At 44.4% G+C, this 16,580-nt stretch overlaps 3 protein-coding genes and 1 long non-coding RNA gene across 4 annotated transcripts; 1 reads left to right on the top strand and 3 right to left on the bottom strand.

The window, feature by feature from the left end:
• Positions 1-1,341: 1,341 nt before the first annotated feature.
• NDUFS3 (NADH:ubiquinone oxidoreductase core subunit S3) lies at positions 1,342-6,099 on the bottom strand. Its single transcript, XM_027642125.1, has 7 exons — positions 5,983-6,099; positions 5,817-5,879; positions 4,915-5,012; positions 4,501-4,650; positions 3,209-3,334; positions 2,797-2,916; positions 1,342-1,589 (listed from the first exon to the last, which is right to left on the bottom strand). The coding sequence occupies exons 1-7, from the start codon at positions 6,026-6,028 to the stop codon at positions 1,422-1,424; spliced, it is 771 nt and encodes a 256-aa protein (XP_027497926.1). The 5' UTR covers positions 6,029-6,099; the 3' UTR covers positions 1,342-1,421.
• A 33-nt stretch (positions 6,100-6,132) lies between these two features.
• KBTBD4 (kelch repeat and BTB domain containing 4) lies at positions 6,133-14,119 on the top strand. Its single transcript, XM_027642124.1, has 4 exons — positions 6,133-6,250; positions 8,677-9,297; positions 11,799-11,905; positions 12,466-14,119. Exons 1-4 carry the CDS (start codon positions 6,232-6,234, stop codon positions 13,324-13,326), a joined length of 1,608 nt encoding a protein of 535 aa, XP_027497925.1. The 5' UTR covers positions 6,133-6,231; the 3' UTR covers positions 13,327-14,119.
• LOC113946598 lies at positions 7,132-11,803 on the bottom strand. Its single transcript, XR_003527478.1, has 3 exons — positions 11,755-11,803; positions 10,933-11,104; positions 7,132-7,330 (listed from the first exon to the last, which is right to left on the bottom strand). It is a non-coding gene; the product is annotated as an uncharacterized LOC113946598 (long non-coding RNA).
• Positions 14,120-14,274: 155 nt separating the features above from the next.
• Positions 14,275-16,464, bottom strand: PTPMT1 (protein tyrosine phosphatase, mitochondrial 1). The gene is made up of 4 exons (XM_027642127.1): positions 16,265-16,464; positions 16,112-16,192; positions 15,405-15,596; positions 14,275-14,536 (listed from the first exon to the last, which is right to left on the bottom strand). Exons 1-4 carry the CDS (start codon positions 16,433-16,435, stop codon positions 14,405-14,407), a joined length of 576 nt encoding a protein of 191 aa, XP_027497928.1. The 5' UTR covers positions 16,436-16,464; the 3' UTR covers positions 14,275-14,404.
• Positions 16,465-16,580: the final 116 nt, after the last annotated feature.

Below are 16,580 nucleotides of genomic sequence, written 5' to 3'. Positions count from 1 at the left end.
GATGGCAGACCAGAAATGGAGCTAAGAATTGTATAAAATCCCACACTTCTGCTGTTTTGTGTTCCATTCCCCTTGCCATGTAGAGCTACAGCTTTTAAGGTGAGCAGCAAATGCTATTAATTTTAACCAGAGAACACTGTTGAGTCACATGTCAAACACTGCTGGCCACAGCAGCCTGAAATAAAATTGAAAAAAAAAAAAAATGTAAGTAACCCATGCTTACAAGGCTGGAGTGAAAACAATCACAAACCCCAATTCTTAGCAGTTTAGCTCTTTACTCTTGAAAACATCATTCTAGTCACAGTGAGTAGTTGGTTTTTTTCTTAATTGAATTTACTACTGTCCTATCCTTTCCTCCATCCCATACTCTAACATCCCTCAAACCTCTATTTTATTTAGTACTTTTACACTTTAAAAGCTTAAGTAGTTATTCAGGGAATCTCTACAAACAACTTGTGGGTTACTTTATGAAATCTCTTATACAATAGTTTTCAGATCTTAATCAAGCCAGTTAGCTTTCTGATGCAGAACTGCACTGTGCGTTTTCCAGACCAAGGACAAGGGACATTATGAATTGATGACTGTCAATGAACTACAGTGTACTTCCAGCTTTTTTGGAGAAAACTGAGATTTTCCATAAAAGCAAAGAAAGTGTTAATGCTATTATATCATTAAGCTCAAAATAATTGGAATAGTGACAAAAAGGCACAGACTCTTGTCTATGAGACAGGGAAGATATTTTTGGCTGCAGAAAAGAAGCACAGTCTGAAGACATTGGAAGAAAGTAAAGACTGCTTGACTGTGAACAAAAACCCACCATGAGGGAGTGTCAAATCAGAGGTTATCTGCAATTCCTGTCTGGAGAAAAGGGACTGACCTAATTTCCATGGAAATAACACAGAGATTTCCATAATTGTTTTGGTCTGGATCCAGGTGTATTTGTGTTGTCCTAATAAGAACTGCATTATAATAATTCATAAAAGCTTTGCATGTTTGCCATATTATCACCATTCTCCCAACACCCATCCTGGAAAGCTAAGATACTGCTGTCCCACTGCTTAAGCTCCACAGTTGCTTCAGTACAGTTTCCTAGCAAGCACTCAGGTTATGACTTATGCCTGCAAGGACTGCTAGCAGTAGTGTATACAGAATACCTTAGCCACAGGGAATGCCTGCACTCCATTCAATTTGCAAACCAAAAAGACAAATAGAGCATTTTACAACTCAAAGCACCAGATAAACATCTACTGGTTGGATTATCAGGATTGTAAGTGAGCATTCCCTCACCTTGTGCTTTTCATCTAGCTGGAAAACATTATTCATGAGATCACGCCAAGTAAGTATCTCATATCAATTTTTATTATTATAAATACTATGTTAGAACAGAAAGGGTGATGCTGGGCATCCACTCTGTTCTGCTGCTATTTTGCGTCTTCTTTCTTGGCTCCTGCTTCTATTTTCAGGGGTTCTGGAGCTGCACGATAGGCAGGAAATGCCTCCCATGGACTATTCAGATCAAACTTGCGAAATTCCTGAGACAGCTCCACAGGCTCTGCCACTACCCGTTTCACTTCATCATCATATCGCACCTAGAACAGTGCAAAGGACACAACCAGTCATTTTCACCCAGTCCCAATAGCATCTGTGATGAGCCGTACACAGTCAGGACCCACACCACCCTCCAGTGCAGGGAATTCTACTCCTTATGCCATGGATAGCCCACAGGCCTCTGCCACAGCTTCAGTTCTCCCCATTACTAAACAAGAACCCTCCATATGCTACTAAAATATCTGGACTCTCCAGGAAAACACTCCTCTTTGCTACCATGCACCTCAGGTGTCAAGACTAACCACCTAGAATTAGGAGTGCTCAGCCTAACAGTCCAGACGAAGTTCACATGGAATAACACTTTTAGTTTGTCATATGACAAAGGAATTTCTCCTGAGTCACTGAAATAAGGTGACTGGGCCTGGCATAGCTGAGACTACACTCATGAATCCTTATAATATGGCATTCGTTTGGTTTTAGTTGTTCTAATTTTTAGCATAACACTCAGAACATGGGGAAAAGATTACAAATGGGATGAAATGCAGGTGAGTACCAGACTCTTGTGATTGGCTTGCTTTATCCTCACAGTGTTAGCCCAAATCTCCAAACCCCAGCTCAGGAGTTGCTGCCTGGTCTTCACTTCTGCAATTCTGTTGCTTAAAGAACCTCACTGTTTCCTCCTGAGACTCAGCTCAGTCTTAAAACTGCACAAAATGTTGTCTGTTTCTGAAAGGCGATCATTTGAAACTAGGCAGATACCAAACACTCATTTCACCTGTGGTTTGACATACAGAAGTAAATGATAATCGCAAGAGTCAGTTCAACTAGTTTTATAAACTGGGCCTACAAAACCTCAACAAAGTAAAGTTCTAAATGAAATAAGAACAATTCAGTCCTTTACCCCTCTAGAAAGGTTCAGTTTTGCAGTGGAAACTTTAATCTTCTAAAAAACATGCTAAATGAATTTCAGGCACTTTCTCTGCCTGACAGGTATCTTTGGTATATTATATGGCACATAACATTTGCTCAACGTCTTTGGCCTTAGGCTGCCTTATTATGGATAATATTTTGTGTGATACTTCAAATTTCCATGCAGGAGATCTCTACAACCCCTCTGGAATACACACAAGTGAAACATCCTTAGTACCTTTCAGACAAATGACTGTAAAGCAGTCACATCTTTGTATGAAAACTCAGATAAGAGTATTAGAGAGACTTGATAACTTTAGACATGACTGTATCTCCTACCTCCACGTAACCAGAGAGCGGGAAGTCCTTCCGGAAGGGATGGCCCTCAAACCCATAGTCTGTGAGGATTCGCCTTAGGTCAGGGTGGTTGGCAAAGAAAACACCATACATGTCCCAAACCTAAATGAAATGGAGCCAAGTAAGTTGAATGATATTTGAAATTAAAAAAAAGCCAAAAAGCTGCATGTATGATGTCCGTAAAATTTCAGTTACGTGCCTGGCTTTGTACAGCACCAGCAAAACTGATGCAAGAATTAATTCAAAAGCAAATCAATCACTCTTTTATCCCCTACTCTGAAAAGGCAGCGAAGGAAACTCTTCTTTCTTCCTGAGGGCCCTCAGGGAAATCAGTTTAATCAGGAAAATACAGCCTCTCTCCACAAAGACTGTACCCAAGCACACCAGCACTCACCTCTCTCTCATACCAGTTTGCTGCCTTGTGCACAGACACTGCTGAGTCAACAGGTGTCAGCTCATCTGTGTACGTCTTTACACGGATCCGACTGTTGAACCGCAGGGACAGCAGATTGTACACAATCTGAATCAGAATAAAAAGCAGCATTGGCCTTGTACGGCATTTATGGATCTCTCTGCAGTACAGCACTGGCTAAGGAAAGCCACACAGAGACTATTTCAAATATTCTTTATGAGCAGAATCACATCCACCACTTTAGAGCTGGCCACTAAAAGACACTATAACAACTGAGCTTCCAATAGTTTATCACTTTGGTCCTTAGAAGTGTAACAAAAATGACGTGAGATTTAGAAAGCATGACTGATAAAGAAGAATTGAAGTAAAGAGGGATACTAAATCTTAAAAGAGAGAATACTGAAGGGATAGAAACGCTTGACAATAGTCTGTCTCAAAGAAAATGGCTATCAATTACTAGTGCAATTACTATCAGTGGGAGAAGGTGAAGAAGAAATACACCGAATTTTACAGATGAAAGTGAAATTACAATAACATTTTTGCAACAATACTGTGGGCAAAGCTTTCTCATAGTAGGTGAGAAGAGAATATTCTAAGTCTGTAGTTTCACAAAAGCTGTATCTTTTCTTTTTCTATTTGCAGCTGAGGTTTTTCTGCAGCTGAAAAGCTATACAGTGATATGTTCAAAAGCATCTGTGGGAACCAAATCTCCAGTATACACTGAAAGTCAGTCAAAGTTCAGTGCCCAAAATCTTCTGAAAGCCTTCTGAAAATCTGCCTCATCTCCCATTTGGCCTTAACTTTAAAGAAATGTTTTTAAAACAACTAAATAGGGGGGTTTTTTGCTTTGGGTTTGTTTTTTTTTTTTTTAAGAGGAAAATTGTTAAAAAGACTGATGGGATTTAAAGAAAAACATTTGTGTCAACAGCAGTTGATGGGCCTACAGGGAAAAAGGATGAGCACCAATTCTCAACTGGCCAGAAAGAAGTCTGAAGACATTTGCTAAAGCTAAAAGAAATCAAAGGAAAAAAATTAAAAGAAAAAAAAAAGAGACTTTTAGCAGAGTGAGGAAAGGAAAGCCAGACTAAGAACCCATGCAGTATCAGTTCTGCTACTACTTCCATGATTAACAGATTAAACAAAACCCAGCATTTCAGAGTGAATTTTCTTCTCACTGTCAGAAACCAAAAAAAGTGATCAGAGCTGCAACCAGTACCCACAGCCGTCAGCACTTGTGAAACCCTCTATGTTCTGCACCTATGAGCAGTTCTTACCTCAAAGCGATACTGCCGAGATGGGACATCAACAGCAGTCAAGTCAGCCAAGGATTTGAACTGGGCATTGGTGTGATCACGAAGGAAGGTCAGAACTGGAATGATCCCATCTGGATGGATCAAAAGTTCCAGCTCATTGAAACAGGTCACCTGACAAAAACAGAATGGTGAGTGGGAAGGGCATGAGTACAAACACCAACAGGACTGAACATTATGCTGATTCCAGCAGAATACTCAAAGTGGTACAGCAGACACAAAATTACATCAGAACAAGGTGTCTAATAATAGCAGAAATTTTCATGCAATTCTGACAATTTTTCTTCCCCAGAACAACTTCTGAAAACAGCTAACAAGCAAGTGGTACGTTGACTGGGCCCTGTCCCGCCACAAGAACAATTTCTGAACAGCACCTACCTGTACTTGCTGGATATACTTGGGCAGAATCTCAGCCACATACTCCCCAAAAGCACATAGCTGCTTCTGTTCTACTTCATTTTTTGGTCTGACAGTAGCTGAAGAGAAAAACAAAGTCTTCAAGATTACAATAGGGAATACAGAAAGCTACAGAAAAAAGAGTAGCAAGTCCCATCCCTGACTTAAAAATCCCTTTAACCAGTCTAGCTGTCTGTCAGAGACTGGACTTTGACAACATAGTGTGCTACAAAGAACACAGAACTAGACACTTCGATAAGGAACGAAATTTGTGTCAGTATTACATGGAATTTTTTTTGTGTACTCTAAACAGAGCAGGAACAGTCGAAAAAAATGACACAGAAGAAAGTAACAGGATGAAAAAGAGGAAGGCAGAAATGACAGAACAATATGAACTTAGATACTGCTCATGTGATTCAACCTGGGTCTAGAAAGGATCTTGTTTTCTGGTGTTGTTTGATCTGCCAGCATCTAAGCAACTTCCTCATAATTAAAACACAAACAACAGGTTGTTGTCTGGGGGTTTTCTTCACTGTCGGTATGATTACAAACCCTCAAGATTCAGGGCAACGAGGAACTATGAAGCTCCTGTCCAGATACAGAAAGAACAGGTGGACCCACGAGAAAGGATGCACATGGGAATCCAGGGCAAGCACGGGAATCCAAAGCAGGGTTACCCCATTTTCTGCACAAAATTGGGGTTTACGCGCGACAGGTCCCAACCCTTTCCCGACACCCTTCCCCTACACTAAAGCGGTTCTATCGCCCAGGAACGTCCTTGGGGCAGCTCAGCGCCCTCCCGCGGAGCCAGCGGCTGGCAGGGGCACAGCCGCACGCCTCGGGCTCCCCGCCGCCCCCCGCCAACAAACCGGCCCCGCACTTACGGCGAGTCTCCCCGGCAGAGCTCCCCGCCAGCCGGGCCCGCGCCGCCGCCGGTGCCGCGCCAGCTGCGGAGAGAAACGGACACGTCTCACCGACCGCCGCCAACCGCCCGGCCCGGCCCGGCCCGGCCGCCCCCCGGGACAGCCCCCGAGCCCCGGGCGGCCTCACCTCGTAACGCGGCCCGCGCCAGGCCCCGCGCCGCCACCGCCAACATCCCGCCGGGACACGGAGGGGCAAGGGCACGGGGCGGAAGCGGAAAGCACCTCCGCCACCGCGCTGCCCCCGGGGGCGGAAGCGAGCAAATCGCTTCCCGGGGACGGCGCCGGGTCGGTGGGCGGGAGCGGCGAGTGCCCGGCAGCGCCTGGCGCAGGGTGAGGAGCAGGAGCAGCCGCTGGGGCACCCCGGGGCGGCGGCGGCATGAAGGGAGGCGCCGCAGGTGGGTGCTGAGCTGCGGGGCCGGGGCGGGAGCAGTGCGACCGCCGGCCCGGGGACGGGGCAGCGAGCGGCGTGGAGGGCGGGGGGCGGCGGCAGCCCCCGGGGCTGAGCCAGCGCTGCGGGGCGAGGGAACGCGCTGGCGCTTTGCACGGCACCAGCATGGGCCTGATGGGGGTCTGCGCGTCTCCGAGGATTAGCGTTTCTTCCTTCCTGCCTTCTCCCCGCCCCGGACCGCGAGGTCGTTGTCGGTCGTGTTTGAGTTCCGCGATCCCGGGCGCTGCCGCGGCATCCGCGATCCTGTCAGGAGCAAGGAAGAAAGTAACCTGGAGCACAGGTCCTATGAGAAGCAGCTGAGAGAGCTGAGGTTGTTTATCCTGGAGATAAGGAGGCTCAGGGGTGACCTTATAGCCCTCTACAGCTACCTGAAAGGAGGTTGTAAGCCAGGTAGGAGTCGGCCTCCCCTCCTGAGTAATTAGTGACAGCTCGAGAGAATATAGGCTTAAACTGCACCAGGAGTGGTTCAGGTTGGAAATTAGGAAGAATTTCTTCACAGAAAAGGTGATTGGACATTGGAAAGGACTGTCGAGGGAGCTGATGGAGTTACCATCCCTGGTAGGTGTTTAAGGAAAGACTGGATGTGGCACTTGCTGCCATGGTCTAGTTGACACAGTGGTGTTTGGTCATAGGTTTGACTTGATGATCTCTCAACTAAATAGATTCTGTGATTCTGTGAAGGACGTGTGCCAGGTGTTGGTTACACAGCTATCACCAGTAGCCTGGCCTATGGAATACACATGAATACACGGAGTGTAAGATTCGGCTTTATGGGACACTTAACTATCCTCCACACCTTTTTCTTTTGTATCAGAGACACCATGTGTTGCAAAGAAGGATGTGAGATTTGCAGCAGTCTTTAGTTGCTGTTGGCATTTCTTTTGTGACTTGGTACCAGTCCTCTGGGGATTTTGGAGGGCAGTGTGGGAAGCTGGTTCTGTTGTGTCAAGAGGGCAGGGTAGTTCATCCCTCTATATCCTCGTGCACTTTGTTATCTCTTCAGCATTCTGGATTTATCTTCTGAGCACTTTGACTGTAAGGATAAAGAGCTTTAACGGAAGTAGAAGCTAATTTGCAGGATAGGCTCATACTTGCTAAAGCTGGAAAAAATAGTACTGATGTGTACTGTGCTAATTGAAGTTCCTCAGTCTCTTACAGACTAATGTATAGGTATTTTTCAGACAGACCAGAACTACTGTAAAATCGTGGTAAGGGTATAATTAAGATAGGCCATCACCAGAGATGGGACAGACTTGTCCAGGCAATTAGGGATGTAGACATTACTTTCTGTGAACTGAATTTGAGCAAAGAACTTAGGAGCTGTCCTGTATCAAACAGAGCTATTGTAAGAAAATGCATGTTTGACAAAATAAATCATGGAAGAGTCACTATGAATCTCCTGGAGAAAAATCATATCTTTGGGAAACATTGAACTGGAAATCATGTTCAGTATTGACTGAAGAAATTTGTGATATCAGCCACCATGGCTAATAGTTCAGTTGTAAAAATAAGTTTAAAGCGAATGCAGGTGGGCAACTATTTGTTCTTAATGCTGTCAAGAGCCAAGTTAAAAAAGAGCTCCTTCCTATAGCAGTCCTCATTTCCAGAAGCTTTTTTTGTCCCATAAACTACCTGGAACTCTGCAAACATCTGTAGTACCTACTAAGAGGTGTTTTCTTTAAATTTTATTCCCCTTTCTGCTTGAGAAACAGTGACTAACAACATCTAACATGTTGTTTTGCATGCTGAAGGTGCCTGGCACATTAACAAGCAGAGTATAACCATTAGTTGTCTCATTTGGTTAGCTTGAAGGACTGGTGGTTACGTCTGGCAAACTTCTCACGCATCTTTTTGGTAAAAACAAGTTCACCTTACTTGATAACACTGTGCAGATTAATCATGTTGGGTTTGGATGGTAATTATACTAATGATATGAGGTGCTGCTTGTGCTCTTTGTTAGTACAGTATTGTAATCCTTTTTACATCTAGTCCAGCTATGCTGCTGCCACTTTTTTTTTCGGCTTTACAAGTTTCCTAGGGCAGTTGCTGGACTTTCCACTTGAATAACTATTGATGCATTTCTTTGTGTCAGTGAAATGAGTGGTGAAAAGATATGCACGTCTCCCAGCTCTGCTGGGATGTGATGCTCACTGTACTGGAAGTTTGGTATATATTATAATTTTAATTATGCCAACTTCTCATTTGTTGTTTGAGATTCTGAAGCTCAAGCAGAAGTTTCTGACTGTGCTATTTATATTCAGTCTGAAATATGCTGGACTCTTACCAATACGTTTGATTTTTCCCTGTACCCTGAAGTACTGCATAATCTTGTTAGTGTAGAGAAAAAGCCATATAATTATTGTGATTTTACAGATTGCTGGAGGTCTGATCTGTGCAGCACCATGGACTCATCAGAAGAGACTGGAGGCTCCTCTGCAGAAGAAAACTACTTTGTGAACTACACCTTCACTGACCGCTCCCACTCAGGCCGTGTGGCCCAGGGTATTATGAAATTATGCTTGGAGGATGAGCTCTTTGCCGATGTTACAATATCAGTGGAAGGCAAAGAATTCCAGCTGCACCGCTTGGTCCTCTCAGCTCAGAGTTGCTTTTTTCGTTCTATGTTCACTTCCAACCTAAAGGAGGCCCACAACCGGGTGATTGAGCTGCAGGACGTTAGCGAAAGTGTCTTTCAGCTTCTTGTGGACTACATTTACCATGGAACTGTAAAGCTGAGGGCAGAGGAGTTGCAGGAAACCTATGAAGTGGCAGACATGTACCAGCTGACTGCCCTTTTTGAAGAGTGCTCCCGTTTTCTGGCCCGTACGGTGCAGGTTAGAAACTGTCTGCAGGTCATGTGGTTGGCAGACCAACACAGTGACATGGAGCTCTACACAGCTGCAAAACACTGTGCAAAGTCACATTTGTCTCAGCTGCAAGACACAGAGGAGTTCCTACACCTGCCTGTCCGCCTACTGACAGACATCCTTACAGGTAAGGAGTTCTTGAAACTAGCCAGGATGTGGATGTAGAAAGAGACTTTCAGAGAGTCTATCAGGGATTGAATGAAATAAATGGAAAGATCCAAGCTTTCATAATTGCAGTGTACTCAGAGACTTAGCTAAGCAAAGCAAAGCAAAACATTCTGGATAACTTAATCAGAAAAAAACCAAAGCTGTTGCTACTGGACATGAAACATCTAAGCTGTAGAAAAGGGTCATAGAGGATGCTGGTAGTTCCCAGCAGTTCCTGAGTCAACAGGTTAGAAGTATTACAGGTTTTGAAACATAAATTCCAAAAATTTGTTGGAGTTTTGTTTGCATTAAAACAAAGAAACCTTACCCAAAATAAACATCTTATGAAAGTCTTTTTTTCCCATTTTAGTTCATAATCATTTAACATGGTAATGCAATAACTCAACGTTTGTAAGAAGGCTTGAGCACAACCCATATTTTTAGAATATGTTGGTGTTATTTACAATTGTATATAATTGTTAGGATTATTTAGGCTAGCCACTCAGCTGACTGAAACAGAGGCATTGTAGTGTCTTAGATAATACAGCAACTATCCTTCTTGTAAAGGTAATAGCCTTCCACAGTAATGGGTGCAATGACTCAGTGTTGTGAAGGATGTGTCAACACATAAACTTAGTCTGGCTTGCACCAATCCTTGAAGGTCATCTGCTGCCCTAGTAGGTACAGCCAGTACTTGGTTACCCCTCCAGGATGCAGTCACAACTCAATTTTTGTGCATTTATGTATCATTGCTAGAGGAAGCAGGAATGTAGAAACAGCTCACACATTCAAATATGCCCCTTCCTTGCTTTAATTACTCTTTGTAAATGAGTAAATAACTGCTCCGTGCATCATGGGTTTTATGTGCTGTTACAACAATAAACCTACCATGACTGTCTTCTTTGGAATACTGGCAAATCTGTCCATAAGGCTTAAAATAGCCTTTGGAGTTGATGCTATGCATATGAGAGTCTTTACAGCTATTGCCTTATATTATCTCTATTACATCTAAAGAAATTTTCAATAAAAAAACTATTGAGTATATGTACTGATAGCTCAAAAATATGATAAAATTAGAGTAATTTTGATAAGTATCTAGCTAAAATTTTTAAAGAGCCATTGAGTTTATTAAAAAATCCCTCTCAAATCATGAAATAAAACTCTAGAGGTCAATCACCTTTAAGTTCTTAGGGATTCCACATAGTAATCATAGTTTTAGGACTATGGACCTAAATTTGTGGTGGTCCTAAATTAAAATAATTGCTCAATAAAACTTTTTTTCCATGCATCATCTATTTCCATATATAGAATCACATTACTCAATATTTATGCTGCAACTTAGCTCATAAAATGGATTTAAATCTGAAATACACTCCTGCTGGTAGGGAAAATCCTTTGCTTTTGCATTTCCTGCGTCTTTGTTTAGTTAATGAAGAATTAGAGGAAGTTATTAGTAGCAAGGATTAAAATTTATTTAATAAAACAGTAACTTATGAAGTTGAGCTTTTGTTGCACTCTAGGACCAATTTCAAAATCCAAGTTTTTTCCATTTAATCACTACATGTGATGGTTGGCTTATGGAAATCCCTTTTACTAATAAATAGAGTTAAAATACCTGGTTTTGTGCCATGCTTTGTCTCCTCCCTTCCAATATAGAGAAAAGAGTTGGAATTTGTCTGGTGCCTTCAGCATCATTGAATTCGGGGTTTGTCATGAGAACAGACTACAAAATCAGAGAGCCTTCATGGGGAAACTTCTCAGTGAATACAGGCATAATTGCTTGCAAACTGGAAGGAAATACTTAAAATCTTCTAGGTAATGTACTGACAATGATCACGATGATGATGCAATAGTGTGTGGCTTAACCAAAACTTCCAATTATGTCTGGAGACAGATTGAAATCTGATGCAATCTGTTGAGTGTTTCCTACTGTCACATGGCTAAGAAAAGCTATAGTAGCTCATTGGGGATTTCCAAATGTTAAGAGGATAGCAGCAACACCAGATGTTCAGTCATGAAGGTCAGCTGTCTGACAGGGCTCAGACACATTCTGCAGATGACTTTTGCTAGATAGGTTTCTAGGACCAGCCAGAAAGAAAGGCAGGTGCTGAGATTCTGAATAAGAGAATCTTTTTGCCTAAATGATTAAATAAGAAAATAGTTGTCATCAACACACAGCATGTAAATTCTCCTTCGTGCCCTCTTTCTCTTGGACATAGGTTCCTTTGTTGTAACTCATCCAAAGCTCTTAAGATCTGGCAGCTCTGTCTTCTGATATTTATCCAGACTAATTTCATGTCGTTGTCTGGCTGCCAGTGCTGATCATACCTGCCAAAACCTATAAATCTCTGTATCAATTTTTCCTCTCTAGAAAGTAGAGTTTGGTGGGAGTGGGGGAAGGCCATCGCAGGGAAAGGATGATTCTGAGTACACACACCTTTGTCTAGATATCATAAATGCCTTTCTGTCCCTGAACTGCAGATGGCGTTCCATGTTCTCAGAATCCAACGGTTGCCATAGAAACCTGGATCAACTTCAACAAGGAGGAGAGAGCCGGCTTTTCAGAGACTCTGCGATCAAGTCTGAAGGTATAAAAAGACCTTCTGTTCTGGGGCTGGTGTAGCACTTGCTGGTTTCACACTTCCCAGGGCAGGATATTCTGCTCACAGGTGTGACTTCAAAGTTGCAAAACATAAATGCTGTTGAAATTCATGGTGCTTGTGAGAGAATACTTTCATTGTCATAAATAGCAACCTCACTGACAGCTTTTTTTAATATAACCTGATGTTGATATCAGTGGTGATTGGAGCAATGCCACAAATACCTTCTTTAACTCGATGCTCAGTTACCAAAGAGACTGTTCAGAAATCTACATTTGGCATTCCCCTTAAAATAACTGTACTCCATCAGTGATGTAACTGTCCCTTATCTAAACCATAAACACTACTAGGGTTCCAGTGATGTCTCTGGCTATTTTGCTGTCAGATATGGCTGGTATCTTGAAAAGGGCCTTGAGGCTCTGAGTCCTGAATGCTGTAGGGTGGCAAGACTGGGAAAAAAGGTTTTATACCTCAGACCCACAGATGGGTCCTAAGCTGAAAAATCCAGTGATGTTTGTGTAAACAGATCTAATTCTCCTTTCTCTCAGGTGATTGGAGAAAATGTTCACATCTACCTGATTGGAAAGGAGTCATCACGTACACATTCGCTCGCTGTCTCTCTACACTGTGCTGACGATGACTCCATTAGTGTGAGTGGCCAGAACAGCTTGTGTCACCAGATCACCGCAGCCTGCAAGCACGGTAGTGACCTATATGTTGTTGGTGGCTCCATTCCACGACGCATGTGGAAATGCAACAATGCGACCATAGACTGGGAATGGTGTGCCCCTCTGCCCCGTGACCGGCTCCAACACACCCTCGTCTCTGTGCCAAGCAAGGATGCAATATATTCACTAGGGGGGAAAACTCTACAGGACACTCTCTCTAATGCTGTCATATATTACAGAGTACGAGACAACGTCTGGACAGAGACCAGCCAGTTGGAAGTGGCAGTCTCTGGAGCTGCAGGTGTAAACCTTAATGGTGTCATTTACCTGCTGGGTGGGGAGGAAAATGACTTGGACTTCTTCACCAAGCCCTCTCGGCTAATTCAGTGCTACGATACCAACACAGAGAAATGCCACGTGAAGCCGTACGTGCTGCCTTTTGCGGGGCGCATGCACGCTGCTGTGCACAAGGACGTGGTGTTCATTGTCGCTGAGGGGGATTCACTGCTATGCTATAATCCCCTACTGGATAGCTTCACCCGGCTATGCCTCCCAGATGCCTGGAGTTCAGTACCATCCCTCTGGAAAATTGCCAGCTGCAATGGCAGCATCTATGTCTTTCGTGACCGCTATAAAAAGGGTGATGCAAATACTTTTAAACTTAACCCAGCCACCTCTGTTGTAACAGTCACGAGTGGCATCAAGGTGCTGCTCACTAACCTGCAGTTTGTCCTGGCCTAAGCAGGAAAAACAGGCCAGTGATAGAAAGGGCAGCAACAGTGTCCTGCTGTGCAGCTTGGAGACACCTACCACCCTCAGCACCAGTCCCAATTACCACAAGCTCACAACATCCAGTAAAGACCCCATTCTCTGTACCTGTGCAGAGGAAGTACAGGCTTTCTGATTGTGGGCCTATTCTTTTACATAGCACTATTGAACTTTATTGAACTCTTGTACTTTAGATTCAGATGAACTAAATGCCATTACTTTGATTCCTTGATGATAAGCTGCTTGTGTTTGAGGCACAAACTGCAGCAAATGGCTATTTTAGCCTGGAACCAATCTACAAATAACAAATCCTGTGGCATATGGACAACATCTTCCTTGGCCCAGGCTGCTAGTTTTAACTGCCTAGGAGCCCATGTGTTGCTGCCATGTCAGTCACAGAGCTAGATGTGCACTGTAGCCCCAGGAATATCCCCATTTAAACATTCCTATGTCCTATTGCAGAAGGAGGGCATGGCAGACAGACTCCAGAGCTGACCCTAGGACCTTAAGTAGGTTGCATTCAGCACTTCTCCTAGAGGAGTGGTAACTAACTGGGTACTTGCTTACTGCTCTGTCATCACCTAGCATAAAGAAGGAGATAATTTTTAGACACTGGCTTCCTTTACTGTACAGGGAATCCCCACCTGTAATTATAACATAGTGTTGGTGAAAGACAGAATTAAGACCACTTCCTACTACCCATCTCTGTTGGCACTGTAACCCTTTGGGTAAGAATCTGAATAAAGTCTCTGTTGAGACAAAGGTATTTTTTTTTCCTTTGCTTCAAATACAAATATTTTCACCTTCCTGTGGATTTCCAGTTCAGCTGAGCACTGATATCTGGAAAAGAACTATGAGGCTCCAAGAGAACTAAGGTATTAACAACAGGAAAAGAAAGCTTTAATGAAACAGCCCAATTTCCCCTTTACTGTAGTTTATGTAAAAACTTCTTTATTGTTGGTCAAGAAGAACAACACTTAAGCCTTGATTAGATCATAAAAACATTTTTTTAAAGCAGCTGAGATGGGGATTTTGGTAGTTCTTACTGACATTATGCAGCTGTCCCAGTGATCATGTTCCTGTGAAATTTCTCCAGGACCTGGACTTGCTTGTGTCGAATGAGGATGTGGGGACGAATCTTGGCAATGGCCTGAATTGCTTCCTGAGGGCTCCAGTGATGCAGCTGAAAAGGCAGAAACCCAGCAAGTGAAAATCCATTCCATCCCTGCACCATTTAATGGAACCTTCCCAGAGGCTATAGGCAACATTAGAGGTGTTAGAAAACTTACTGCTTCGCCCCTTCTGTTTACTTCATGTTCCTCTCAGAGAATCCTGAATGTCATGGAATCATTCATGAAATGAGTCCCTCGGTTAAAGAGGGATGGTTGCTGCCTGGGCCCTTCAATTTCTGTCTCACTTACTCTTCCTTCATGTTGTGAATAGGTTCCTGTCCTAGTCCCACCAGACTGGAGCAAAAGTGCAGCTTGCATTTTTAAATTTTTAAAAAACTTTACTGGTACTCATGTTGCACTTCAGCACTTAGTGAGAAAATTTTCCCTTCAGCACTAGTGGAAAGTTTTCCAGGGAGCACTTAAAAACACCGACAGAAGAATCCACGGGCAGAATTTTGTTCTTAGGGCTGGCTTACCCAGTTGGGTCAGTAGAGGAACTCAGAAAACCAAAGTCAGTTCTCTTGATCATTAATTGTATTTATTGAAAAGCATAGGAAGGCTCACCATTTCAGTGAACCAAGGAGAAAATCTGAACAAAAATGGGTGTTTTATCTGCTCCGTGAACCTATCCTCACGAGTGACTTGTTATTCCCACCTCAATCTGTTTCTCCATAGAAAGAATTAAGAACAGCAAAATCATTCAAAACAGCAAGGTGAGTTTGAGGCCTCTCTTAAAATAGGTGTACAAACTTTGTAAAATCATGGAATATTAATGAACCTGTACATGCTCAGGTTTCTTGAGCAAGAGCAAACTATAAAGGTTGTCTGCTTTTGCCTAGACTGTATGAAAGTAAACCCCATTTAGCATAGACTCCTTACTTGAATTAAATATGCTGCTACCATGGTGGCACTGCGGGAGCGTCCTGCCTTGCAGTGCACATAGACAGTGTTACCGCAGGCTCGATGTTTCAGGATGAAGTCAACGCCCTTGTGGAGGTTTTCCAAGGTGGGGACTCCAGTTAGATCCACAGTGCTGAGACACAGTTGCTCCACTCCCATTGCCTCCCATTCCTGAAATGGACATAGCAGATTTGGTCAGTTAATTTTCTGGGTTTTTTTTTCCCTGAAAGAAACCCAAAACCTGTTCAGACAGTTGAGAAACTCAGTGGGACTGTAAACAGACTTTGAATGTCAATCCTTTAAATCAGATGTATGAGAAGTTTAGTGCTGACCGTCAGAAATGAGTAGTTAAAGGGAACTGAAAAGATGTATTTCAGCTAAAGGAAAAGAGGGGAGTTGGGATCTCTTCCCAAAACAAAAGGCATTCCTGTATAGTGGTGTACGTGGATTCAATGCTCCCCGTCCCTCCCCGCCACTGCAGCTGTAACAGTTCACTCGCATCCTCACGTTTTAGTGGTTTGTAAGTAAAGTAAGTTTTTAAGGTGCGAGAAGTCACGTCTTTGCTGTCACAGGACTTGGCGGTCGCTGCCGGGAACGCGGCAGGAGGCGGATAAAGCCTCGCTGCGCCAGGACCGACGGAGCGTCAAGAGACCTGTCCAGGGGTCATAGGCAATGCCCGGGCTCACCTGTGGGGAACAGCAGAAGAAGCGGGTCTCGTAGTTCTCGGTGAGGGTGACCACGGCGCGCACGTTCTCCTCCGCCACCATCTGCGGGTACAGGCGCGGTCAGGAACCGCCGCCCTCCCGGCCCGGCCCGGCCCGGCCGCCCGCCCGCCTTACCCGGCGGCTGCGCCCCCGCAGCGGCAGCGCCCCGAGCAGCACGGCCTCGTCGATGCGGTGGAACCAGGGCCGGCGAGACCCCGGCAGCCGCGCCCGCGCCGCCGTGTACAGCAGCGAGGGGTAGAAGAGCAGCCGCGCCGCGCCGGCGCCCAGCGCCTCCGCCACCCCCATCGGCGCCGGGGCCGCGCCGCGCCGGGCCGGGCCGTGCCTAGGGCCGGACGAGCGCCGCGGCCGCACGCAGCGACCGTGAGCACAGGGGGCGCCCGGGGCGGGCCGGGCCGGGAGGGCGGCGGTTCCTGACCGCGCCTGTACCCGC

This window comes from Corapipo altera, unplaced genomic scaffold, assembly GCF_003945725.1.
Source record: "Corapipo altera isolate COAL_440 unplaced genomic scaffold, ASM394572v1 23b, whole genome shotgun sequence".
NCBI lineage: Eukaryota > Metazoa > Chordata > Aves > Passeriformes > Pipridae > Corapipo > Corapipo altera.
This window is presented reverse-complemented; position numbering and strand designations above follow the sequence as displayed.